Consider the following 23,655-nt stretch of genomic DNA (forward strand, 5'->3'; position numbering starts at 1 on the left):
AAATGTGCATTAACTTTATCTTTTTTAATAATGTTCTTTAACTTTGAGCAAATAATTCTACTTGTCCACAGAAAGTTGATACGATAAAAGTGGTTAGATGTAGGGTTGTTTTTTTTTGTGATGTGGTCACATTATTTATCAAGTAGTAATTGCCCAAAACTCAGCTCAACTTATTTGATTGTTCACAGGTTGATTCCATCCCAAACCAGCTTAAAGTGGATGGCGATGGAGAAGCTTGTGCTTTGTCTTGTGTTATTCATTTGTTTCCTCCAACACTTTTCCTTGCCATTCGAAAAGTCAGTAACTTTGCAATCCAGGAAGTTGTGGGTGCTATAAAACACAAGGTATGTATTTCTTGTGTGGATAAGTTATTAAAAGAAAACCAGACAGAGAGTATTGCAACATGCTATTGCAAAACCATGACCACTGAAAATGATTGAGCATAGCACTTTGATTATATATTGCTTTGCTTTGCGAACTCCTGGATTACATGTGCAGGGACAGAAATGAATATTTAGGCGGAAACAGTTACGAAACAACCGCAAAACATGTGTTTTAGTTTTCAGTAACACAGTTACACAATTTGTCCTTTGTTGCAATAGTTGGGCCGACGCAGACGTTGGTAGTTTGTGTAGCTCCATTACAAGTAACAGTGATTTAATTAATTTTGACAGTAGAAAGGTTGAGCAAAATTTAAAATCGAACTTATATGACAAGGGTCACATGTTAAGAGTAACAAGCTGCTAAACTTGTAGGGCATTTATTATAGGTAAGCGTTTTACAACTATAACCATGGGTCAGTTGTATGGTGAGTTCGATGCCATTGCAACATAATCGCCTAGGTAATCATTGCCGTGCAACAAATTTTAAGTGGATTTAATTTTACAATAATTTTAGGAAAAGTCAATAGAGTGGCATCGGGCAACTGTAAATGTAAAATATTTTGTTTGTATTTTTATCGACTACGTTAATGTGTATTTATTCATATCGTTATTTCTGTCCAAATATTTCCAAGGCCTTACTTCTAAGGTACGAATCCTTGTAATTGGCTAATGTGGTTAATTGCATAGGGCTCGTAAACTCTGAACCATAGCCTATCCTTTGCTAAGAAAATACTTCAGCGAATCACATACCGCCTAATCGCATAATTGCACAAAATTTACCGGCTGACCACATAAAAAAGCTTGGCAAGTTTGCAATTTACCGGATTCGATTGGTAAAAGCTAATAAAACTATGGCGCATGCACCACCGCAAAACATTCGTTACTGTTTTGGTACTGACATGCAGTTACTCATTCCATATTTTATTGCAAAAATAGCGCAAACGCAGGCATTGGTTGTTTGCAAAGCTCGATCACTCACAAGTAACAGTAATACAAAAGATCAACATAGGAAAATTCTGATACAATATTTGTACACTTAACAAACCTAGAAGGGCTAATCCAAAACTTTAATAAGTCTGTTTATTTCTTGTGATAAGCCATTTGATTTTATTGGGTATCGCAGCATTGCAAGCATATAACTGCGACCAAAGTCACAAACGTGTTACTAAGTTGGAGCCATGTGTAATTCGGGTTCTTTTCTCTAACTGACTGAGCTACCGTAGCTCAACAAATAAATTTACCCCGTCATCGGTCTGTCTCTGTGACGTCATAATTGATACAATGATATTGTTGACATAAAAACTGATTCCATGAATTTTTCATTTGTTTCAGCTGACGGCGTTGTATCTTGATAGAAACACAGTTGATGATGAAAGTGCATCTGCTATTGCTTCATGTATTCAGTGGATTGAAAATCTGTCTCTGGGGAGTTGTAGGATGACAAGTGTTGGAATCTGTAAGATCGCAAATTCCATATCACAACTTAAGAAACCAGTAAGTTGTATGTGAGACCAGTGGTTTCCAAACATTTTAGGGTCACGACACACTTGGATGATCTGGAACCACACCTAATTTTATTATGTTCAAAAAAGTTAAATTAAAACAACAATACTGGTTGCACTACCTTGGTTTGAACTCTATCGTCATTCTGGCAAAATAAAAAAATGTTTTATCGTCCAAAGCGTTCCGCACCAACGACTACCATTTTACAATAACTTGTAACACGAACATTCAAACTTTTGGGTTTATATTACAATAGGTTACATAATATTGATGGAAACTTTAATAGCAGTAATTTCTCACAAATTACAATGTTGAGTTTTTTTAAAGTCCCAAGTATTTCATCAGAATGACTACAAACACCGGGCATTTCACGCTGTTTGCTTTATCTGGGATCTCTACTGATTTTAATTACTCTTACGCTAATCTGCACCAAATTCTTGAAATTTCGAGATATTTTTAAAATAACTGTTTAGCGGAAAGTGGTTTGGCACTTGATTGAAAGTGACGCCGCCCCCAAAGCAAAAGCGTGAAAAGGCATGTGTTTGAAGTCATTCTGATTGATTACTTCGGACTTCAACATCGTTATTTGTGTAAAAAAACGTTTTTTTAACAAATTTTAATGTTTGGATCCAGTTAGTGCAGACTTCCAAGCAATAACTATTACTTTGAGCATTTAAAATTTACTTAGGGTGGCATCGGGCAACTTCAGATAAAAAAATGATGTTTTAGTTACAATTTTCATTGACTACAAAAATGCGTATTCATTCATATCTGTATTTGGTTCCAAATATATTAAAGACCTTACTTCAAAGTAAAACAAATAAAACTATGGCGCATGCACCACCGCAAAGCAGTTACACAAACCGTCTTTTATTGGAAAAATAGCGCAGTCGCGGGCATTGGTAGTATGTAAAGCTCTATCACAAGTAACAGTAATACAAAAGCTCAACATAGGAATACGAATATTCCTTGAACATAAATTTGTACACTACCCTTCATAAACAAAACTAAAAGGGGGAATTCAAAAATAAGTTTGTTTATGTCTTGTAATAAGTTGGTTGATTTTATTGGGTCCCGTGGAAATGCAAGCATATAACTGCAACCCAAGTCACAAATGTGTTACTAAGTTTTGCTGGTGTTGCATGGACTCATGCAGTCATTCAAACGTGTTACTAAGGAGCCATGTGTAATTTGGGATGACACTGAAGCCTTGTACTGCTTTATTGCATTGACAAAGTTTATGAATGACTGCAAGAGTCCACGCAACATCAGCAAAAAAGAAACCCGGCAAAAGAAAGGAAATTAATCCGCTTCGTTATAATGCGGTAAAGTGAGCGCTACAACGTGTAATTCGGGTTCTTTCTCTAACTGACTGAGCTACCGGAGCTAAAAGATTAAATTCACCATGTGATTGTTCTGCCCTTGTGGCGTCATAATACATACAATGATGTATTGTTGACATAAAAATTGATTCCAGCATTTTTTTATTTGTTTCAGATGAAGTTGTTTGATGTTCGTGGGAACCTAGTTGATGATGAAACTGCATCTGTTATTGCTTCATGTATTCAGTGGATTGAGTTTCTGTCTCTGGAGTTTTGTGGGATGACAAGTGGTGGAATCTGTACGATTGCAAATTCCATATCACAACTTAAGAAACCAGTAAGTTGTATGTTAGACCAGTGGTTTCCAAACTTTTTTGGGTCACGACACACTTGGATGATCTGGAATCGTTTTCCACACCTAGCTTTATTATGCTTAAAAATGGAGTTTTTTTTAGACAAAAATACTGGTTACACTACCTTGGTTTAAAATCTGTCATCATTTTGGCAGAATCTAAAAGCGTTTTGTCGACAAAAGCGTTCCGCACTAATGATTAACATTTCACGATAACTTGTAACACGAACATTTAAACTTCTTCTGGGTTTGTATTATAACAGGTTACATCATATTGATGGCAACTTTGTTAGTAGTTTAAGCAAATAAAACTATGGCGCACGCAACACCGCAAAATACGCGTTTCAGTTTTCGTTGACGTAACACAGTAGCACAAACCGTCCATTATTGAAAAAATATTAAAGGCAAGCGATTAAGGTATAACAAAATCGCAAAATACAAAAATTCCTACGCAATATTTGTACACTCCCCTTTATTAAACCCCAGAAGGGCCAATTGAAAATCTTAAATGATTTTGTTTATTCCTTGTAATAAGCCATTTGATTTTATTGGGTCTTGTGGCATTGCAAGCAACTGCAACCAAAGTTAGAAATGTATTACTAAGTTGGCGCCATGTTCTTTTTCTGACCACACCGGGGTTGACCACAGGACATCCTGGGCACGAATCCCTATCAGGTTTTCTTAGTATTTGGGTCGGGCAATGTTTGGCCCTATTATTAACCTTCATGCATGACTAATTGCTAATTCACGTGTCCGGAAACATTTTTACGTAGTAGTTTCAGTTAAAAATACTCATGTTGTCTTCAAACAATGCATTTCCAATGACACCTTACTTATTGTGTCTCATGATAACCGAAAACTTATCTTATTCTTGAAGTCAATGGATCCAACAAATGCACACATGTGCACAGTTTATAACATTATATTAGACCTTATTCAAATAGAATGAAACATAAAGCATTAACACAAACATAGGCTAACAAGTAGATAACTCCACTCTAACACAAACAAATACTAACACCAACTGAGAAAGATCAGTGACAGTTCATGCATGTTGCCACGTAACAAAATCACTCATGCAATAAATTCAAATACAAAGAAAGAAAATAGAACCCTAAAGAAAAGTCAAATAAACACATTCAAAGAAATAGGTAAGGTTAACAATAACAACACACATATTCGTATCCAGATGCTGGGGGTACTAGAGACCCAGGCTCCCAAGCAATATCTATTAGCCGGCAATCTAACATGAAAAAACTATGCATCAATTTTACTACACAAATGTATTCAGTTAAACAAATTTTTTGTTCGAAGTGAGCATTATTTAATCAATTTTGAAGCTCTTGTGTTAAAATTTAATTGATCGACGTGTCTGCCGTCATGCAATCGACCTTTTTCAGGACAAAGTGTGTAAATGTAAACAACACGAAAAATATAAGAAAGCGCGAAAAACACAAAAAAGGGGATGGGAAAAAGAGCAACGAAGGGTGTAAGCAATCCGAAAATGCGCATCAACGTACAACCACACGTCTCCACAAGCACACTAGACAATCAAAGTAAAGTCTATGACGTTTCAGATTTTTGTGTTTGTGCACGAAACTTAAGAATTAATGTATCGCAGAAGCTGCAAGACTTACAACGATGTCATTAAAAACAAACAAGAATGTAAATAATGACGTAATTTAACACAAATATTTACCAAGATGAAAGCATTAAAATGCCTTGGGAGCAGAGGCGTAGAGTCTCTCACATCACCGGCGAGTAAATAATGCTAACCTCAGAAGGTCGTTTGCACGCCATAATATACAAGTTATAGGGTCTTTAACTTTTTGGCCGGCCATTTATGTGGTCTAAAAACTGGACGTGGTTTTGAATAAATGTTTTCGCGACGAACTCGATATTCAATTTTCTCTACAGAAACGATGAATTCTTCCTTCCACACGTTCGTCACAAACGTTTCGCTTGTGTTGCGTTATTGTAGATCGCGAATACGAGGCAAGCGAAACCGCGTGTTAAGAACCTTTCTGAGTTTAATCAGAAGAGAAATGCGCCTTCATTTTTGATGCGGTTTAAACCCGCGAAAGCCGAAAAGACGCGATGAAAAGCCGAACACCCCTGTACCCTGTACTCTACGCCAGTGCTTGGGAGTTTAACAGGTTTCGATACACTGGAGGAAAAAAATGTCTGCTTTTTGACATTCACCTCATGAATTCGCATGCATTTATTTAATAAACATCTGTTTAAACTTGTAATTTTTTTATCCAAAACTGTCGTTTCTCCTAAATTCACCTGTGTCTGCTACATGTTGCGACAACGCTGTACCCGCCGTCGCAGTCAGCACAGGGTATGCGGTCACACCTCCAGCATCGAACGCATCTCTTGTACGATCTTTGAGATGTGAAACCAAAGCACGCGGTCTGACAGGCGGGCGTTTAAACACCTGGAGGCCTTGCAAAATATATAACAACTCAACCACACCCTTCGTCACCTTTAGGCGAGGAATCTTGGTTTCGCCACAGAAACGAACGAGGGTGGCCATTCGCTAAACGCACTTTGCAATAATATTTGTTTTAAACATTTAATGTCACATTTGTCTGAACATAATTTCCTATTTCCACCTTTTATTTCTAGATAATGATTTTGAATCTGTGGCATAATGCTATATATGGTGATGCGGCAGAAACCTTACTCAAGTGTGTTCACAATATACAAGATGTACTTGCAGTCGGCAGTGGATACATAGATGACGACTTCGAAGAGAGATTTCGGAACATGCCAGACCCTGTAAGTGTGAAAACTCTTTGTTCCACGTACAAACTATCATTGCCGTGTGATACTAACATGACAACAATATGTTTACCTCATGGGTTGTCTTGTATCAAAGCTTTGCATGTGCAATTCTCTGGTTGCCACCGTTGGGTTAATATAAAAAAAAGTCGACATCACTCAATACCTATATTTAGTTTATGTGGCTTAAGATTTAAAATCACACAAACAAACTTAACTGAATAGAAGTGTTTTATTATGTTTGAGAGGATGTTGCGTTTATGGAAATAAGTACACGTCACAAAATATTTGCCTCATGAAATAATTTTAAATAACAACAAAACCTTCATCAACACTACTGTTATTATAGTTAAACGATGTATGAAATAACCAATCCGTTGTATTGTAGAAGCCAAAGTTGAATGTTTGTGATTGGACATATGACTAGTTTGATATATGACTAAGAAGTGAATCTCTAACTCCTACTCTCCACTTCAATCCATCCCTTATATTTGGGTTTAACAAATGCAAGTAAATATGATTGATCGATTGGAATTATTTTGTGGAGATCAACTTCCTCCTAAACCGGTAAGAAGTTTTCTTAATGACGTTTCATCGATAAAACGTGAAGTTTGAATATTTCCACTTCCTTGTTGGTTGTGAACCATCGGCTTTAAAACCCGGAAAAATCTCTTGCCCCACCTACTGGCGCATTTTCCGCAAATGTTTAACCACAAGGTGATGCATCAGAGTCTGTCTCGTTTGTATCTTTAGGAAACCATTGTTTGGTTAAGGGCCAACTGACCTACAGTACCAGAAGCGTTTTAACATTTTTACTTTAAATGATAGTTTTACCGAAGTATTTATTGCATTTGCGACATTTTCGGTGGTCGGTTCCAAATGTGAAATATGGGTGCTTGCAAACTTTCATTTATCAAAAATCATGTACGGCATTTGGAGTTCACAAAAATCTTAAAAACTCAGTGCGCCGAGCTCTGTTGAACGACAAGTAACAATATATTATTTCAGGCTGTTTGCTGCCAGAATCAACAAGGATTTCTGTCACTTCTCACCAATAAACCTTTCTACTTCATATCAAGAAAACGAAACATTCCCAAATACGTAAATATTCTTCATATTTTTCTGTGCTTTATCCAACTTCTGTGTGTTATATGTATTTACAATGTACGTATTAATACCGTTTGTCTTCATAACTCTCATTTTTACTTCTTTGCCAAACATATAAATGCGTCTCTATGTATCTGGTTTCCTTGAAATTGTCGCCAAGTTTTACTGTTTGTGTTTCTTACAATCAAGGACGTCTTTGAAACACGAATATTTTTGTCTCCTGCTCTGAGTTTCGTCTTTATTTCTCTCTTGTGTAAATCTGTCAACAGAGGTTGATCGTACAAAGTTATCCGCCTTCCTAACAATTTTGAACGACAGATTTTATGACAATGCTTTTACTTCCGCACTAAACATTACTTTCAACTTTTACGTGCGACTTACATAATTTTTGACTGAATACAATCGAATATTTCCACATTACATTGTTTTCTGATACATTATGTCGTGAATTCTGACAACCCTTTGTTGGTTTTTGAACGAAGATTTTTTTATGTTCGTAACTAAAATGTTTGATGACGAGAACAACCGATCTTCCACCAACTACTGTTCGGTTTTATCGGCGCACGTTTTTTTTATATTTACTTCAAACAAATCTGTATCTATCTATGGATTTGATGAAGTTATAACGGGTGGAAGTGGAAGGTTTATGTTGTAAATATTTGAACATTTAATGTTTTTTTTTTGTAATATCCTGGCTTTCTGCTTAATAAGCTTGACTGACGTCACCCAGCATTATTTTTACTCGATGTGTTGTTTAGCACGACATCTAGTGTAAGTTTGTGGGAAGATATTTTTCCTCACACAACGTGGTGTAGCAGGAATTCAATATTTTGCATGGCAGGAATTTTTGCGTGGCAGAAAAAACGAAAAAAAAAATTTAGCCACAAGGTGGTGCAGCAGAGTCCAGGTCTACCATATTGTTCCTCTGTTTGAAGGCAGAAACCAGCTCGCGTTTGCATGATCATAATTTTGCCAACGTCATCAGAAACGACATAGTTTACTCATCACACTCTGTTCGGTTCAGGTCGGCTCCAGGAACATAATAATATGACATTTTGGCACTAATTAATATTGGTGATAAATTCGTTGCAAAATCAACTCTACAGTAGGTGTGTTGGGTTTACTCGTAGCGTGAAGACGTGTAGAGTTCTAATACATAATATAGGTGTAATAAACGTTACCACAAGCCGTGAAATATTCTGTGAGTAACCTCCAACGGAAAGTGCTGAAGTTTCAAAGGTTTTGTTCAACATAAAAAACCTTAACAGTTCCTAAGGACCCGTGCAGTGGGGCGATCTTGTCAAGGTGGCAGGCGAGAGTAATAAAGACACACAAGCGCAAATAAGGATTATGTGACATAATTAACAAAATATACAAAACACGATACAAAGGGAATATCGCAATTAAGTTACACACTACAATATAATATAGAATACACTACAAAAGGGAGATATATATATTTTTGTTTTAATAACTAAATTAGTATAAGTTTTGATTAGGATGCTTTTCGAATTGTAGCGAAAGAGGTTTCTTGTTTTGGTCATAAAGTTATTTATGTAGCCTAGATTTTAAGGCCTCAATTAAGACATGTGCCATGTTTCCTTCAATAATTAATCCAGCACTAAGCCAACATATATACATTCTCACGTAGTTGTTATTTAAGCGTATCTTATTTGTAACCGGAAAAGCAGCAACGTTTGAAGGTGAACGGTTACAATGTAATGTAATTTTGTACTAAGTAAATGAATTGTAGTTGGGTGAACGCGGCCCAATACCAGGTCTGATCACCCAGCTTAGCGGCCGAATCCGGTTGCCACGAATGCAAATCTGCCATTGAAATAATTTATTTTGTTGTTTTTGTGAAATTGTTTGTAGGAAACATGTTGAGCAAAAATACACTGCTTAAAAAACTAGAAAATTATTAGTTGGCAACAGTTGCTAAGAACCTTAAGCTTATTAAATGCACTCCTGTCACTGGTGGCGGTATTGATTAAATGCAAGGAATAATTCTTTCGCTGACTTTATTGACATTACGTTGTGGATTTTTGTCGCCATCATCAGATGTTCGTTTCGCAGGTAAAAGTTCTGTTTACTTCGTCACCAAACAGTTCGTTGTTCGGAATGGGAAAGTTTGCTTTTACTGGTTGATGATTCTCTGGGCGGGTGTTTTATGAGTAGAAGGTTGTCTTATACTTTCCAGCTTCCTTCTGTAAAACAAAGCTCGCGTTTGTTGCGCGTTGTAAAGATCAGGCTTTTACGAACTTTAGTAAAATATCACTTTCGTTTTATATTTTTCCACTTCAAAGTAAAAAAGCCCCACCCCCACCTCCATAAAGATACCTTTATCTAATTTGATTTAAAAGTGTGGGTCAGCGACACAAAGGGTAAATTAACATTGTTGGCTTCTAACGTTTTTTTTTGAAGTATTTCCACCACAGCCATAACACGATTCAACGCTGATATTTTCATAAATGTCCAATTGATATTGAGTGTTGGCATGGAAACCGGACGCACCGAAGTTGTTTCAAAACATAACGGAATATTGTTTTTGTCAACAATCGTTTGACCAGTTTGTTTATCATAGGCGACACTTAACCTCTAAGTTCATCGCTTACACAACGCTAACGTCAAAATGTTATTCCAACAAGGTCTTGATTGTTGAAAAATGTCCACCAACAAAACTTTGTACTATTGACACTCGATGTCGCCAATGTGCCACTTTCCTGTTGGAATTCACGCAGCCAAAACCGAAATCGCGCGTTCGCGTGGAAAAGCAGACAGGGCGATTGTTTTCCGAAACTTTGTGCCTCGGTCGTTCAACTTTCTGCCTACGTGATATTTTAATGTTGCACATATTTACCCAGTGGTGTCAGAACACCGATTAGCGCCAGACCTTGTTTGTAAAAGTACTTGCGTTGTTGGTTAATTGTTACGATCACATGATGCGGAAATCGCCCTTTTTTTCCAACTACCGCGACCACCTGTGTAAGATCTGCTTCGTAGAATACATTTTCTTTACCAGGGATAACCAAACCTTTTCACACCAAACTTCTTAAAAGAAAATACCTCGACGCAACATGATTCAAATTCAAATAATTTCTTTACATATTTATTGAACAACAATTATAGTTAATTGACTTGATAATAGTACAAGCCTATATAGTGACCCAGTGTATTTTGTGTGATGTCGGACCCCCCAAAAAACTTTTCGTCCAAGCATTTAATTTTGTTGATCACATTCTTGATGCAAATGGCGCTTGTGTAGTTTTTCTTCACAGAAAAATTATTGGGATGTTTGTTTTTACTTCAAACATTCAACCGGTTCCAATCTCTTTGAACAACCTCATCTGGTCAACAAACATCGAAGCGTTGTGTTCTTCTCTTGTTAGTGACGCGTTAAATCATCTTACCAGTAATGTTGATGTGGGGTTTTGAAGGGGAAATATCACAATTGTCTCGTGATAACTATAAAATATTTTTATATCAACTTTGGTCGCTCAACTTACTGCCTACGTGATGTTTTATTGTAGTGAATATTTACCCATTTGGGACAAAAACCATTGGCTACCGAAAGTTTCGGTCGTTTAGTACTTGTGCGTTGTTGATTGGTTGCTATGATCACATGATGTATGATTGTTCCTGTTAAAATTTACGCAGCCAAAACTGACATCGCGCGTTCGCGTGGAAAAGCAGAGAGGGCGAATGTTTTCCGAAACTTTGTGCCTCGGTCGTTCAACTTTCTGCCTACGTGATGTTTTAATGCTGCACATATTTACCCAGTGGTGTCAGAACGCCAATAAACGTCTGGATTTCTGGTAAAAGTGCTTTTGATTTATTGCTACGATCACACGTTGTTAAAGCTGTTGTTTTTAACCAACTTACCGCGACGATTGTGTCAGATCTGCTTCGTAAAAGATATTGTCTTTACCAGGGATAACCAAACCTTTTCACACCAATCGTGGTTTGATTAATAAAAATATTCGACGTTTCGTGTTTTCAAGTTATGTAATTTGTTAGATATTTATTGAACAACAAATACAGTTAAAATACTGAAAAACAGTGCAAGTCTATACAGTGACCCAGTGCACGCGTCGTGTGGAGGCGTAGTTTGTGAAATATTGCAGTTGCATCCTGTAATTTGTGTGATGTTGGGACCAACAAACTTGTCGGCCCGGTTTTGGAGGCTTTGGTCTTCGCATTTATTTTATTATTGTCACATTTTTGACACAAATGGCGTTTGTGTAGTTTTTTTTCACAGATAAATTAACGGGACGTTTGTTTTTACTTCAAACATTCAACCGGTTCTCAATGTCTTTGAACAACCTCATCTGGTCAACAAACATCGAAGCGTGTTGAGTTCTTCTCTTGTTAGTGACGCGTTAAATCATCTTACCAATCGTGCTGCGGGGTTTTGAAGTGAAGTATCACATCAGGTCTCACTAAAAGCCATAACACGATTGAATGCAGATATTTGTCCAATCGACATTGAGTGATGGCATGGAAAGGGGACGCACCGAAGTTATTCAAAACATAACGGAATATTGCTTTTGTCAACAATCATTTGACCAGTTTGTTAATTATAGGCGACACTTAACCTCTAAGTTCATCGCTTACACAACGCTAACGTCAAAATGTTAACCCAACAAGGTCTTGATTGTTGAAAAATGTCCACCAACAAAACTCTGTACTATTGACACTTGATGTCGCCGGTGTGCCACTTTCTTGTTGGAATTCACGCAGCCAAATCCGATATCGCGCGTTCGCGTGGAAAAACTGACAGGGCGAATATTTTCCGAAACTTGTTCCTCGGTCGTTCAACTTTCTGCCTACGTGATGTTTCAATGCTGCAAATATTTACCCAGTGTGGTCAGAACACCGATTAGCGCCAGACCTTGTTTGCAAAAGTACTTGCGTTGTTGATTAATTGTTACGATCACATGATGTTGAAATAGCACTTTTTCCAAACTACCGCGACCACCTGTGTAAGATCTGCTTCGTGGAATACATTTTCTTTACCAGGGATAACCAAACCTTTTCACACCGAACTTCTTAAAAGAAAATATCTCGACGCAACATGATTCAAATTCAAATAATTTCTTTACATATTTATTGAACAACAATTATAGTTAATTGACTTGATAACAGTACACGCCTATATAGTGACCCAGTGTATTTTGTGTGATGTCGGACCCCCAAAAAAACTTTTCGTCCAAGCATTTATTTTTGTTGCACTCAGTCTTGACGCAAATGGCGCTTGTGTAGTTTTTCTTCGCAGATAAATTATCCGGAGGTTTGTTTTAACTTCAAACATTCAACCGGTTCCTAATCTCTTTGAACAACAAACATCGAAGCGTTGTGTTCTTCTCTTGTTAGTGACGGTTCCTAATCTCTTTGATCAACAAACATCGAAGCGTTGTGTTCTTCTCTTGTTAGTGACGCGTTAAATCATCTTACCAGTAATGTTGATGTGGGGTTTTGAAGTGGAAATATCACAATTGTCTCGTGATAACTATAAAATATTTTTATATCCACTTTGGTCGCTCAACTTCCTGCCTACGTGATGTTTTATTGTAGTGAATATTTACTGGGACAATAACCATTGGCTACCGAAAGTTTCGGTCGTTTAGTACTTGTGCGTTGTTGATTGGTTGCTATGATCACATGATGTATGTTTGTTCCTGTTAAAATTCACGCAGCCAAAACCGACAACGCTCGTTCGCGTGGAAAAGCAGAGAGGGCGAATGTTTTCCGAAACTTTGTGCCTCGGTCGTTCAACTTTCTGCCTACGTGATATTTTAATGTTGCACATATTTACCCAGTGGTGTCAGAACACCGCTTTAGCGCCAGACCTTGTTTGTAAAAGTACTTGCGTTGTTGAATAATTGTTACGATCACATGATGCGGAAATCGCACTTTTTTCCCAACTACCGCGACGATTGTGTTAGATCTGCTTCGTAGAATACATTTTCTTTACCAGGGATAACCAAACCTTTTTACACCAATCGTGACAAAGGTAGTCATTGGTAGGTGTTTTTGAAAAGTCATAGGGGTCAGATATACGTCGTGTTTTCCCTCTGCAAACGTGAGTCCTTGCATACGCGACGTAATTACAATTTGACAAAGAATAACAATAAATAACAAAGTTTAATGCAAAATTAAATTGTTTTATTTCTGCAAACAAACATGGCCTGTGAATTTCTTTATGCAATGTTTTGTACTGAAATACAATGGATGACTTGAGAATGCATTTTACCAAAGAACACTATACAAAGAAAGTTCAACTATGGTTCGGTTTAACCTTAATATACTCTGATGCAGAGTGACGAGGTTTCTGCAAAAGAATAAAGAAACAAAAAAAGAGGAGTCTTTGCACTACCTGGGAATCAACTCATTGTTCTCGTCGCGCATGAATGACACTTGGTGCGGTGAAAAAGGGATGTTTTGTGGTTAAGAGTTTGCATTCTGAGGTTAAGAAAGGTTTGTTTGGTATGCAAAATGGGTATAAAGCACTGCGCAGTTCCTGATTGCAATTAGTCAATTGATTATGCCAAGACTCAAGGAATTAGATGCAAAACGTTGTGTCTAGTGTACAATAGTACACCAGATTGGAAAGTTTGTTTTTTTGCGCAGAGGATTTTGTATGTTAATGCATTAGCTAATTAATATTGCGCGGATTATAAAGGTGACTCACAGTTTCATCTCGTTCTTGAAGCTTGACATTTAGTGCGTACATCTGTTTCATTATGTCTACAACAAGGCAAAATCTGCGAGCCAAGCATCTTCTGACAGTTTTTTCATTGACTTCTATTTCATTATTTTTTTTTTACACTACATGCCATTCTTTGTGAGTTGTGTGAAAATCATTGAAATTCATTAAGAAAGGGAAAAGTTTTGTGCGTTTGAAGTTTTGTCGACTGAAAAAAAAGTTTTGTCGTCTCTTTGTTGTTAAAACAGGTGCAACAAACATTGTTGCATAAATAAAGGTAATTGTTGTGTGAAAAGAATTAGTAAACCAGCATGTTTTTTTAAAGATTTATTTTTTTTCTTTTTAATTTTATGCACACTTGTATAATACGTTTTTTAATGATTGCCCTTTGAATATATCTATAAATTATGGCATGCAATAAGCTGTTGTTAGACCGACTATTTTAGACAGTGAAAATACCAGAACGAAATTTGTGTGTTTGATTTGTTGTTAAATTACTAGTTTTAAGTGGCAGTAGCATTGCTTTTTTTCTGTAATAAAATATTGTCATATGTCAGATTGTGGAGTTTTGGTATCGTGTAATTCTAATTGTGATGTGTACTACTGCAAATACTGGCATATGATCAGATATGTCGCGTATTCCCGGGGTGACGTTGTTTCAAAAGTCATCAGTGTAAATGTGGTCAAGAGTTGACAAGTTAGATAAGGGTGCTGTGTGTGTTGGTTTGTTGATAATTTGTTTCTCAATTAAACTTTCAATCATTTGATAAGCAATGTGGAGCCAATAATATGAATTTGTGTATAAGCTGCAGACAGATGGCCACTGTTTCGACCTAAAAGGTCTCATCAGTGCAGCTGGTGTGACTATCAGACGACTTTGCTGACCAAACGGCCAACCAAAGACTTCCACTTTGTGGTGACTATACAGTCACCGTCATCCGTTGGGCACCAAACTAGGTGCAACCTTACGGAGCAAACAAGGTGGAAACATTACGGCCAAGCAAGCTCAACCAATAGTGCGTGACTATCAGCTGCACTGATGAGACCTTTTAGGTCGAAACAGTGGCCATCTGTCTGCAGCTTAAACACAATTTCAATCATTTGTTGGTAAGGCTGAATTTTAAAACTGTTGTTTGCAATGCTAGGATTTAAATGTATGCATTTAAAACATTATCTGATGCTTCTATAATCGTCTATTAAAACTTATGTCACCAAGTTAATAGGTGCTCTGGATTTAATGCCCCAACTAAGACAACAGAATGGAATATTGTTTTTGTCAACAATCGTTTGACCAGTTTGTTTATCATAGGCGACACTTAACCTCTAAGTTCATCGCTTACACAACGCTAACGTCAAAATGTTATTCCAACAAGGTCTTGATTGTTGGAAAATGTCCACCAACAAAACTCTGTACTATAAACTTGGTGGCACGAATGTGCCACTTTCCTGTTGGAATTCACGCAGCCAAAACCGACATCGCGCGTTCGCGTGAAAAGCAGACAGGGCGATTGTTTTCCAAAACTTGTTCCTCGGTCGTTCAACTTTCTGCCTACGTGATGTTTTAATGCTGCACATATTTACCCAGTGGTGTCAGAACGACAATTAGCGCCAGGCCTTGTTGGTAAAAGTACTTGCGTTGTTGATTAATTGTTACGATCACATGATGCGGAAATCGCACTTTTTTCCCAACTACCGCTACCACCTGTGTCACATCTGCTTCGTAGAAGACATTCTCTTTACCATGGATAACCAAACCTTTTACACCAATCGTGGTTTGATTGAAAAAAATACCTCGACCTTATGTGTTTCAAAGTTATATAACTTGTGTACATATTGTTTGAACAACAATTATAGTTAAATGACTTGATAATAGTACAATCCTATATAGTGACCCAGTGTATTTTGTGTGATGTTTGGACTAAAAAAACTTGTCGTCCAAGCATTTATTTTTTTGATCACATTCTTGACGTAAATGGCGCTTGTGTAGTTTTCTTCACAGATAAATTATCGGGACGTTTGTTTTAACTTCAAACATTCAACCGGTTCCCAATCTCTTTGAACAACCTCATCTGGTCAACAAACATCGAAGCATGTTGAGAACTTCTCTTGTATAAGTGACGAGTTATATCATCTTGCCAGTAATGTTGGTGTGGGGTTTTGAAGTGGAAATATCACAATTGTCTCGTGATAACTATAAAATATTTTTATATCAACTTTGGTCGCTCAACTTACTGCCTACGTGATGTTTTATTGTAGAGAATATTTACCCATTTGGGACAAAAACACTCAGCTACCGAAAGTTTCGGTCGTTTAGTACTTGTGCGTTGTTGATTGATTGCTATGATCACATGATGTATGTTTGTTCCTGTTAAAATTCACGCAGCCAAAACCGACAACGCTCGTTCGCGTGGAAAAGCAGAGAGGGCGAATGTTTTCCGAAACTTTGTGCCTCGGTCGTTCAACTTTCTGCCTACGTGATATTTTAATGTTGCACATATTTACCCAGTGGTGTCAGAACACCGCTTTAGCGCCAGACCTTGTTTGTAAAAGTACTTGCGTTGTTGAATAATTGTTACGATCACATGATGCGGAAATCGCACTTTTTTCCCAACTACCGCGACGATTGTGTTAGATCTGCTTCGTAGAATACATTTTCTTTACCAGGGATAACCAAACCTTTTTACACCAATCGTGACAAAGGTAGTCATTGGTAGGTGTTTTTGAAAAGTCATAGGGGTCAGATATACGTCGTGTTTTCGCTCTGCAAACGTGAGTCCTTTGGCTACCGAAAGTTTCGGTCGTTTAGTATTTGTGCGTTGTTGATGGGTTGGTATGATCACATGATGTTTGTTTGTATTTTACCAACTACCACTACCTATTGTGATAAACCTGATTCCTGGGTGACGTTTGTGTAGTTTTTCATCCAAATGGGATCCCATTTATTTTATTCTCTTGCTTTTTCGTCAAACGACCAACCGGTTCCAACCTCTTCAAACAACTTTAATTGAACGGCCAACAGCAGGTAGCTTTGCGAGCTCTTCTCCATCTTATTACGTTGTATACCATATTTGTACATGCTGACGAGTGCTTGCGCTTTTAAGGTTTATAATCTATAACAACATGCACGACGCCAATATTTCACTTCGGCAGTTAGTGCACATACTGTAAGTTCCATTTTCTTTTGAACAGACCCTACATTCTCAGTCGCCGCAAACCTAACTTGCAAAACCTGCCTTAACCTACGGCTACAGAGGATTTACGCAAATGTTACTTCAACGAGTTTGGCAACCAAGTGTTTGTTCAGCTTTCCACAGATAATTTAATAACATGTACACGTTTTGATCTCACAGTTGATATCACAATATAGCACAAAGTAACATTGTGTTAATTTTACGAAGTAAAAAAATAATGCAACAGGGCGAGTAAATTCTGTGCCCAAGTCTCACAACTTACAGCCCCCTTCTCATGAAAATTCGGCAATGTTGCTTCGTTTGTGCAAATACTGTTGGATAAACAATTTTCAACACTTGCTGAAGCGTAATGCGGAATTGGGTTTTAACTGTTTTAAATTGATTAAAACGGAAAGCAATATCCACTGCTCTTTTTACGACAGCAAAATGTGCAATGTATTATTACGTGCACTTGCATTGTAATTCGTTTTTGTTAGGCTGCAACTTTTGGTAACAACACAGCGCGCAATTAACTTTGTAATAAAGTGTCCTTGTAACGAAGTGACGTTATGCCTATTGGTGACATATGTCGCAACAGCTAAAGGTGCGGTGCCTTTGGAGGGATTTCTTACTACAATTTCATAGGCGTAGAAATGCGAATGTTTTTTTTGTTTTTTACAACGCTTCCGGTGGCGTCGATGTACATTATGTCGTCCTTAGTTCGATCGTGAAATATTTCCAAAGATTGTTGGGACCACAGCATTATACTAGGCGACGTGTTAACGTGTTGTAAAGTACCGAGTAGTTTATTCTTCTCATGCGAAACAGAACTCTTTTGCTTATCTTGAATCGAAATAAGCGCCTCCACCTCATTACCCGGTGGTACATCGATTTTAATGGCCGCATTTCTTGCTTTTTGCAAAACGTATTTTGACGGTATGTCATCTCTATTACCAGATGCCACAACATCCGCATTTTACAATTAAAATACCGCATGGAAGTGCGTTTCTGGTTCCAGTGCTGATCGATTACAACGAAACTACAATACGGGTTACTGGTTTTTATCCCATATCTTATAATGTCAGGCCAGTCTTTACCTGTGCAGCGTCTGTTGCGAACGGATTCAAATAAAATACTTTTATACATATTACACAAATACAATGATGGTGGTAAAATTGTCTTTCCGGTCGAACTGTAGCCAAAGTTACAAGTGAAAGATTGATTTTTTTATGACGGTCATAATTAATATTCGGTCGGTAAACATATTCCCCCCACTAATTAGAAGACAAGTTTGGTATCGTTGGAAAGGTTTTTCAATGAGCTTTACAATGGTGGTGAAATTATTTTTCCTGTTGTGCCTAGAAAAAAAGTTATGAGCGGAAAACTGTTTTTTGGGGACCGTGGTTATGAACAATATTCGGCTGATAAACATATTTCCCCACGAATGAAAGGACAAGTTTGGGATCATTGGAAAGGTATTTGTGTAAGCTTTGCAATGGTAGTAGAATTGTCTTTCCCGTCGAACTGTAGCCAAAGTTATATGCAAAAGACTGATTTTTGTTATGACGGTAATATTTAATATTCGGTCGGGAAACATATTTCCCCCAAGAAATCGCGCACAAGTTAGGTATCGCTGTAAAGGAATTTTAAAGAGCTTTCCAACAATAGTAGAATTATCTTTCCTGTCGACCTATGAAAAAAGTTTTTGCGGATTTATGACAATGCATATTAATATGCGTTACAAAATTCGCTCGAAATTAATATTTCTTTTTATATTTCCATAAATTTTGTGTCAATCTATGGATCTTGCCACAAAAATTTTGGGAATCCATTGAGAAACAGCAGAGTTATGTGCGTTTGAAGTTTTGTCGACTGGAAAAAAAGTTTTGTCGACTAGCGTCTCTTTCAGGGTTGCCAGGGTGGCGGTATTCCCGCCCAATTGGGCTGGTTTGCAACATCGAGTTGCGGGTTATTTTTACGAGTTGCGGGTTGCGGTTTATTGGGCGGGTTCGCCAATGACATTTTCAACCCCTATAATCATGCATTCTGGCACTAATGTCTCATACCAAGAGTAAACCAATGCGTTCATTTCACGACAAACGAAACAATCGTACGGCGCAGAGAGTAATAATGCGTTCAGAGAAACACGCAGTGGGTGGGTGGGTGCGACAGAAACTTGAACCATGCAACTGGAGTCGTTTTTGCAAAGCAGCAATGGTGCGGAGGAAATGTTATTTTTGCAAACAAATTTAAAAAATATAGTGACCAATGAACTAAGGATTGCTTGAGGAAACAATGCAGTCAAGAGGTCTTTCGTGATGTGTAAGTTTTTTTGCAATAATGCTTACAGCTTTCACGTTTGATCGCTTTACGTATGCGTATGACGAAACTACGGAATACAGATGTACGAGGTTTTGTAGTTCTAAATAGACATGTATTGATTGATTTCGTTTTTTAAAGTTGTTGGTTTCAGTTATATTATGACCCAAATTCATCGAATATTGCAACGTTTTTGCTATGTATTAATTTTTCTTGCAATTAAAGAAAACGTAATAGGTGGCGCCATGGTCAGAACCAAATGTGAAAAAACGTAACCGCGGTAGGTAAGCTACCGAGTGCGACAATTCACTAACAGTTGTCGATTTCAAGCTAAGTCAGAGTAAAATTGGGCTGGTTTTGGGCTTGTTTCAGAAATTTATTGTTTGGGCGGTTTTTGGGCTAGTTTTGACAAGGCATTGGGCGGTTTTAGAAAATTTTACCTGGCAACACTGGTCTCTTTGTTGATGGATGTTAGTTGACAAAAAAAAACGCCAGTTTGCATGATTTTTTTCACACGATACAGATCATAGGCTGACCTTTCCAACGATACCAAAATTATTATATATATATTGTTTTGGATGAGTAAAAGTTATATAAAACAAACGTAAATAACAGAGAACTCATAAGGCTTAGGTCAGCGGAAAATTCCGGTCACTAGAAGCTGACCAAGATAAATATAGAGTGACGTGCGTTAATGAATGAATGTTGGTTAAACAATTAGAAGCGATAAAATAAAATTTTAACTACACGTTTCATTGCACAAATGTTGACTGCTAGTTTCATTATGCGCGCAAGTATGTTGCATAAGCTATGATTTTTTTCAGTTGTGTTGCAAACACCTTTTTATTAAATTCCAACAACCTAAACTACCGTACAAAGGAACAATGGCCTAGTGATGGGAATGACAATACTATGATGTAATAATGTAATTAGTCAAATCAATTGTAATTTGAATCAACACAAGACTTGTGCTTTTGTGTTTCAGTGACACTCGTACTATGAATTGATATGGTGTTAAATAATCAATAGCCTATATCGATCCAAGCAAAATGTCGTTTCACCACATTTTGCACAGTAGGGCTTATGAAATTAAACAGTTAAAACAGGTGCAAAAAAATGTTGCATAAATGAAAGTAGTAAACCAGCATGTTTTTAAAAGTTGATTTTTTGATCTTTCCTTACATTTATGCAGTCTTGTTACTTATTTGCTGATTACCTTTTGCAAGGATTGTGAAATAGTGGGATGTAAAAAGCTAGTTAGGCCGGCTATATTAGATGGTGAAAATACAATGTCACAATTTTGTCCATTTGATTTGTTGTTTAATTGATAGTTTGGGTGGCAGTAGAATTGTTATATTTCTTTTTCTGCCTGTTATAAAGTGCCGCCATATATTATGTTTTTTGTAGTGTAATTTATTGGAATGTATGAGGATATTTGTCTGTTCATTTTTGATGCAAGAAACAAGCATTCTGTTTTGCAGGAAACTAATTTTTGTCACACATTAAAGAGAAAAAGACAAAACTGTTTTGAGTTGCCATCAAAAGCAAGCAGAATGGAGCAGAAATATGATGGTGACAGTTCTAAAATGTTCCAGAACCAAACAATTCCGGTATGTCCTGATTTTTTCTTAAAAATAAATTTAAGATTTTATGTTTGAAAGATCTCCTATTACCATTTAAATTTATGTTTTACTATAAGTTTGGGTAAAATTGAATATTAATGCATGTGGTGTTTTTTGCCAAATGATGTTTCTCATTGTAATTGGGTAGCTCGGTGCGATATTTTGTTTTTTGCTTGTTAAAACGACATACATCACTCCCGCATTGAATCATTTATGACACCAGGTGAACCTTTATATTCAGGTTTGACATTTTTATGTCGGTTTTGCTGACAGACAGAAAGTACTAATGTGCATAAATACCAAATAATATATAAACAAACCAATAACTGGCTTATCTGTGTCTATCACTTAACCTCTTAAGTCAGTATTTTTGAAATGGATATGCATGGTTTAGGTGATCATTAATGCTATGCCTTGACGCTAAAATATCCTGTCTCAATAAGAGTTTTATTATTGCTACTCAGTCATAAGCATTTACTATTGTTGTTGTTCAAGGATATTTGTGTGTGTGGAAGATTGGTTTTAGCCAAATTTAAACAAATTGTTTGACTGAAATTGAAGATTCACCAAGATTGTTGATTCCGCCTAAAAAATTGGCAAACTAAAGCTTCTTTATATAACTACTAACACTGCTAACCTTATAAAAAAGTTCTGGACTTTTTAATTATTGATTAAATCCGACCAAGCAAACAGGTGCTATATGAAAAATAATATGCTTTGTTAATGTTAGTTTGTCATGTATCCAAGTCTATTACTTGACAGAATGCGAATACTGAAAACAAGTTGATATCTGACCAGGGTTTAAGCACCCAGATCAGTGCAGCACATAACTGGTAAAAACATAACAATGTTTGTTTTTCTATTGTTTTAGGATTCTTTACCTCATGATGTTGGACAAACAAACAATCCTCAGTCAACACAACCAGGTCAAGGAATCCCACAGACGACCAATGTACCACAAACTCACTCCAATCCCACAGGATATTCACCTTACCAACATTATGGTGGATGGCATCCACCAGCATGGCGGAATTCCCATCAAGGTATTATGCACCGAGGAATGATTCCTGCTCGAAGTGTACAACCAACTTTCCAGAACTATGAACAAGGAATTAAACCTCGAACGATCGCTCATAACCAGCAAATGTCTTCACAGATTGCACCCACCCATCCAACGTTTGTAGAAACACATCTTCATTGTGCTTTATTTGTTTTATTTAAAACACTATTTACAGGAAAAACTATACACAACAAGCACAAACTTCGGGCAACCAAGGAATCCGTCAAACCATATTATCAGAAGCAGCAACAGTTGTTGGAGATGTTAAACAAGTACATAGTATGTGATTTTTTGGGTATTGTGGTTACAAAGACTGGTTTCTCACAAAAGTTTACAATTTAGACCATTACTATGGAGGAAATCCAAATCTGATTCCATCATCAGCTCTTAATAGTGGTAAATTTATTTTCGGTTCTTGGTTGATAAAATTTGTCAATCAGCACAATGATAATTTATTTTTTGTTGTTTTTTGTATCATGATGTACCTTTTAATGTTTATCTTTAATTTGAAAGGAAAGCCTTGTTTAGTTTTACCATTTCAGGCTACATATTAGTTTCTAATTTTGAATCAGTAAGCCAAGTTTGGTTGCTTTGAGAACCAATTGCTTTTACACAGAATCAAATTTAATTAATTTAAAATTTAAAACTGGAAAATAAAAGTTCAATAGCAAACTGCCGAAATTTAATGAAGCCCAACATTGTGTGGGCTATATCCTTCGGTATTGTACCGGATTAATTTACATTGGGCTTTTGTTATTACAGGTGACCAAGCATACATCAAAAACATTTTACATGAGGCTGCTAAACAGCAATGCATGTCAAACAGTTTTCTTGATTTAATTCATCAACAAATTAAAGTTTGTCCACTGGAAATAACAGATCATCCATCAAAAATTGTTTACCCTCCAAACAGGCATAGAACGCAATCATTCACCCCACAATACAGTGATGAAGATGGACATTACAACAGAAGTCAAGATTATGAGACAATAGTCTTACAACAAGAGAGTAAAGTATCAGTTGAAAAACTGTATGTAAGAGCAAAAACAGCAGCAAATGATAGAAACAACAGTAATTTCGAATATGGTCATTACAGTGATGAAGATAGTGATTACTGTGATAAAGATGGACATTACAGTGATAAAGATGGACATTACAGTGATAGAGATGGACATTGCAGTGATAAAGATGGACATTGCAGTGATGAAAGTGGATATTACAGTAATGAAGATGAACATAACAACATGAGTCTTCACAAGCCAGATTATAAGACAATAGACTTAAAACATGATAGTAAAATATTGATTGAGGAATTATTTGCTAG

At 36.8% G+C, this 23,655-nt stretch overlaps 1 protein-coding gene across 18 annotated transcripts in view; it reads left to right on the forward strand.

Annotated features, from left to right (window-relative positions):
• Window positions 1-23,655, forward strand: part of LOC145893895 (uncharacterized) — an 87,784-nt gene that overhangs the window by 9,513 nt on the left and 54,616 nt on the right. For 14 of the 18 annotated variants that reach the window (XR_014401526.1, XR_014401527.1, XR_014401529.1 and 11 more), the window contains 3 exons: window positions 189-344; window positions 1,716-1,877; window positions 3,384-3,545. The exons of 3 other annotated variants lie outside the window; for them this stretch is intronic. Coding sequence is in view for 10 of the 15 variants with exons in the window: in XM_082982281.1 (XP_082838407.1) it covers window positions 189-344; window positions 1,716-1,877; window positions 3,384-3,545 (480 nt within the window). In the remaining 5 variants the exon portion in view is untranslated. The remainder of the gene's footprint in view (window positions 1-188; window positions 345-1,715; window positions 1,878-3,383; window positions 3,546-23,655) is intronic. One more of the 18 variants, XM_082982277.1, reaches the window with a different exon arrangement.

Source organism: Ascidia mentula, chromosome 3 (assembly GCF_947561715.1).
Source record: "Ascidia mentula chromosome 3, kaAscMent1.1, whole genome shotgun sequence".
Lineage (NCBI taxonomy): Eukaryota > Metazoa > Chordata > Ascidiacea > Phlebobranchia > Ascidiidae > Ascidia > Ascidia mentula.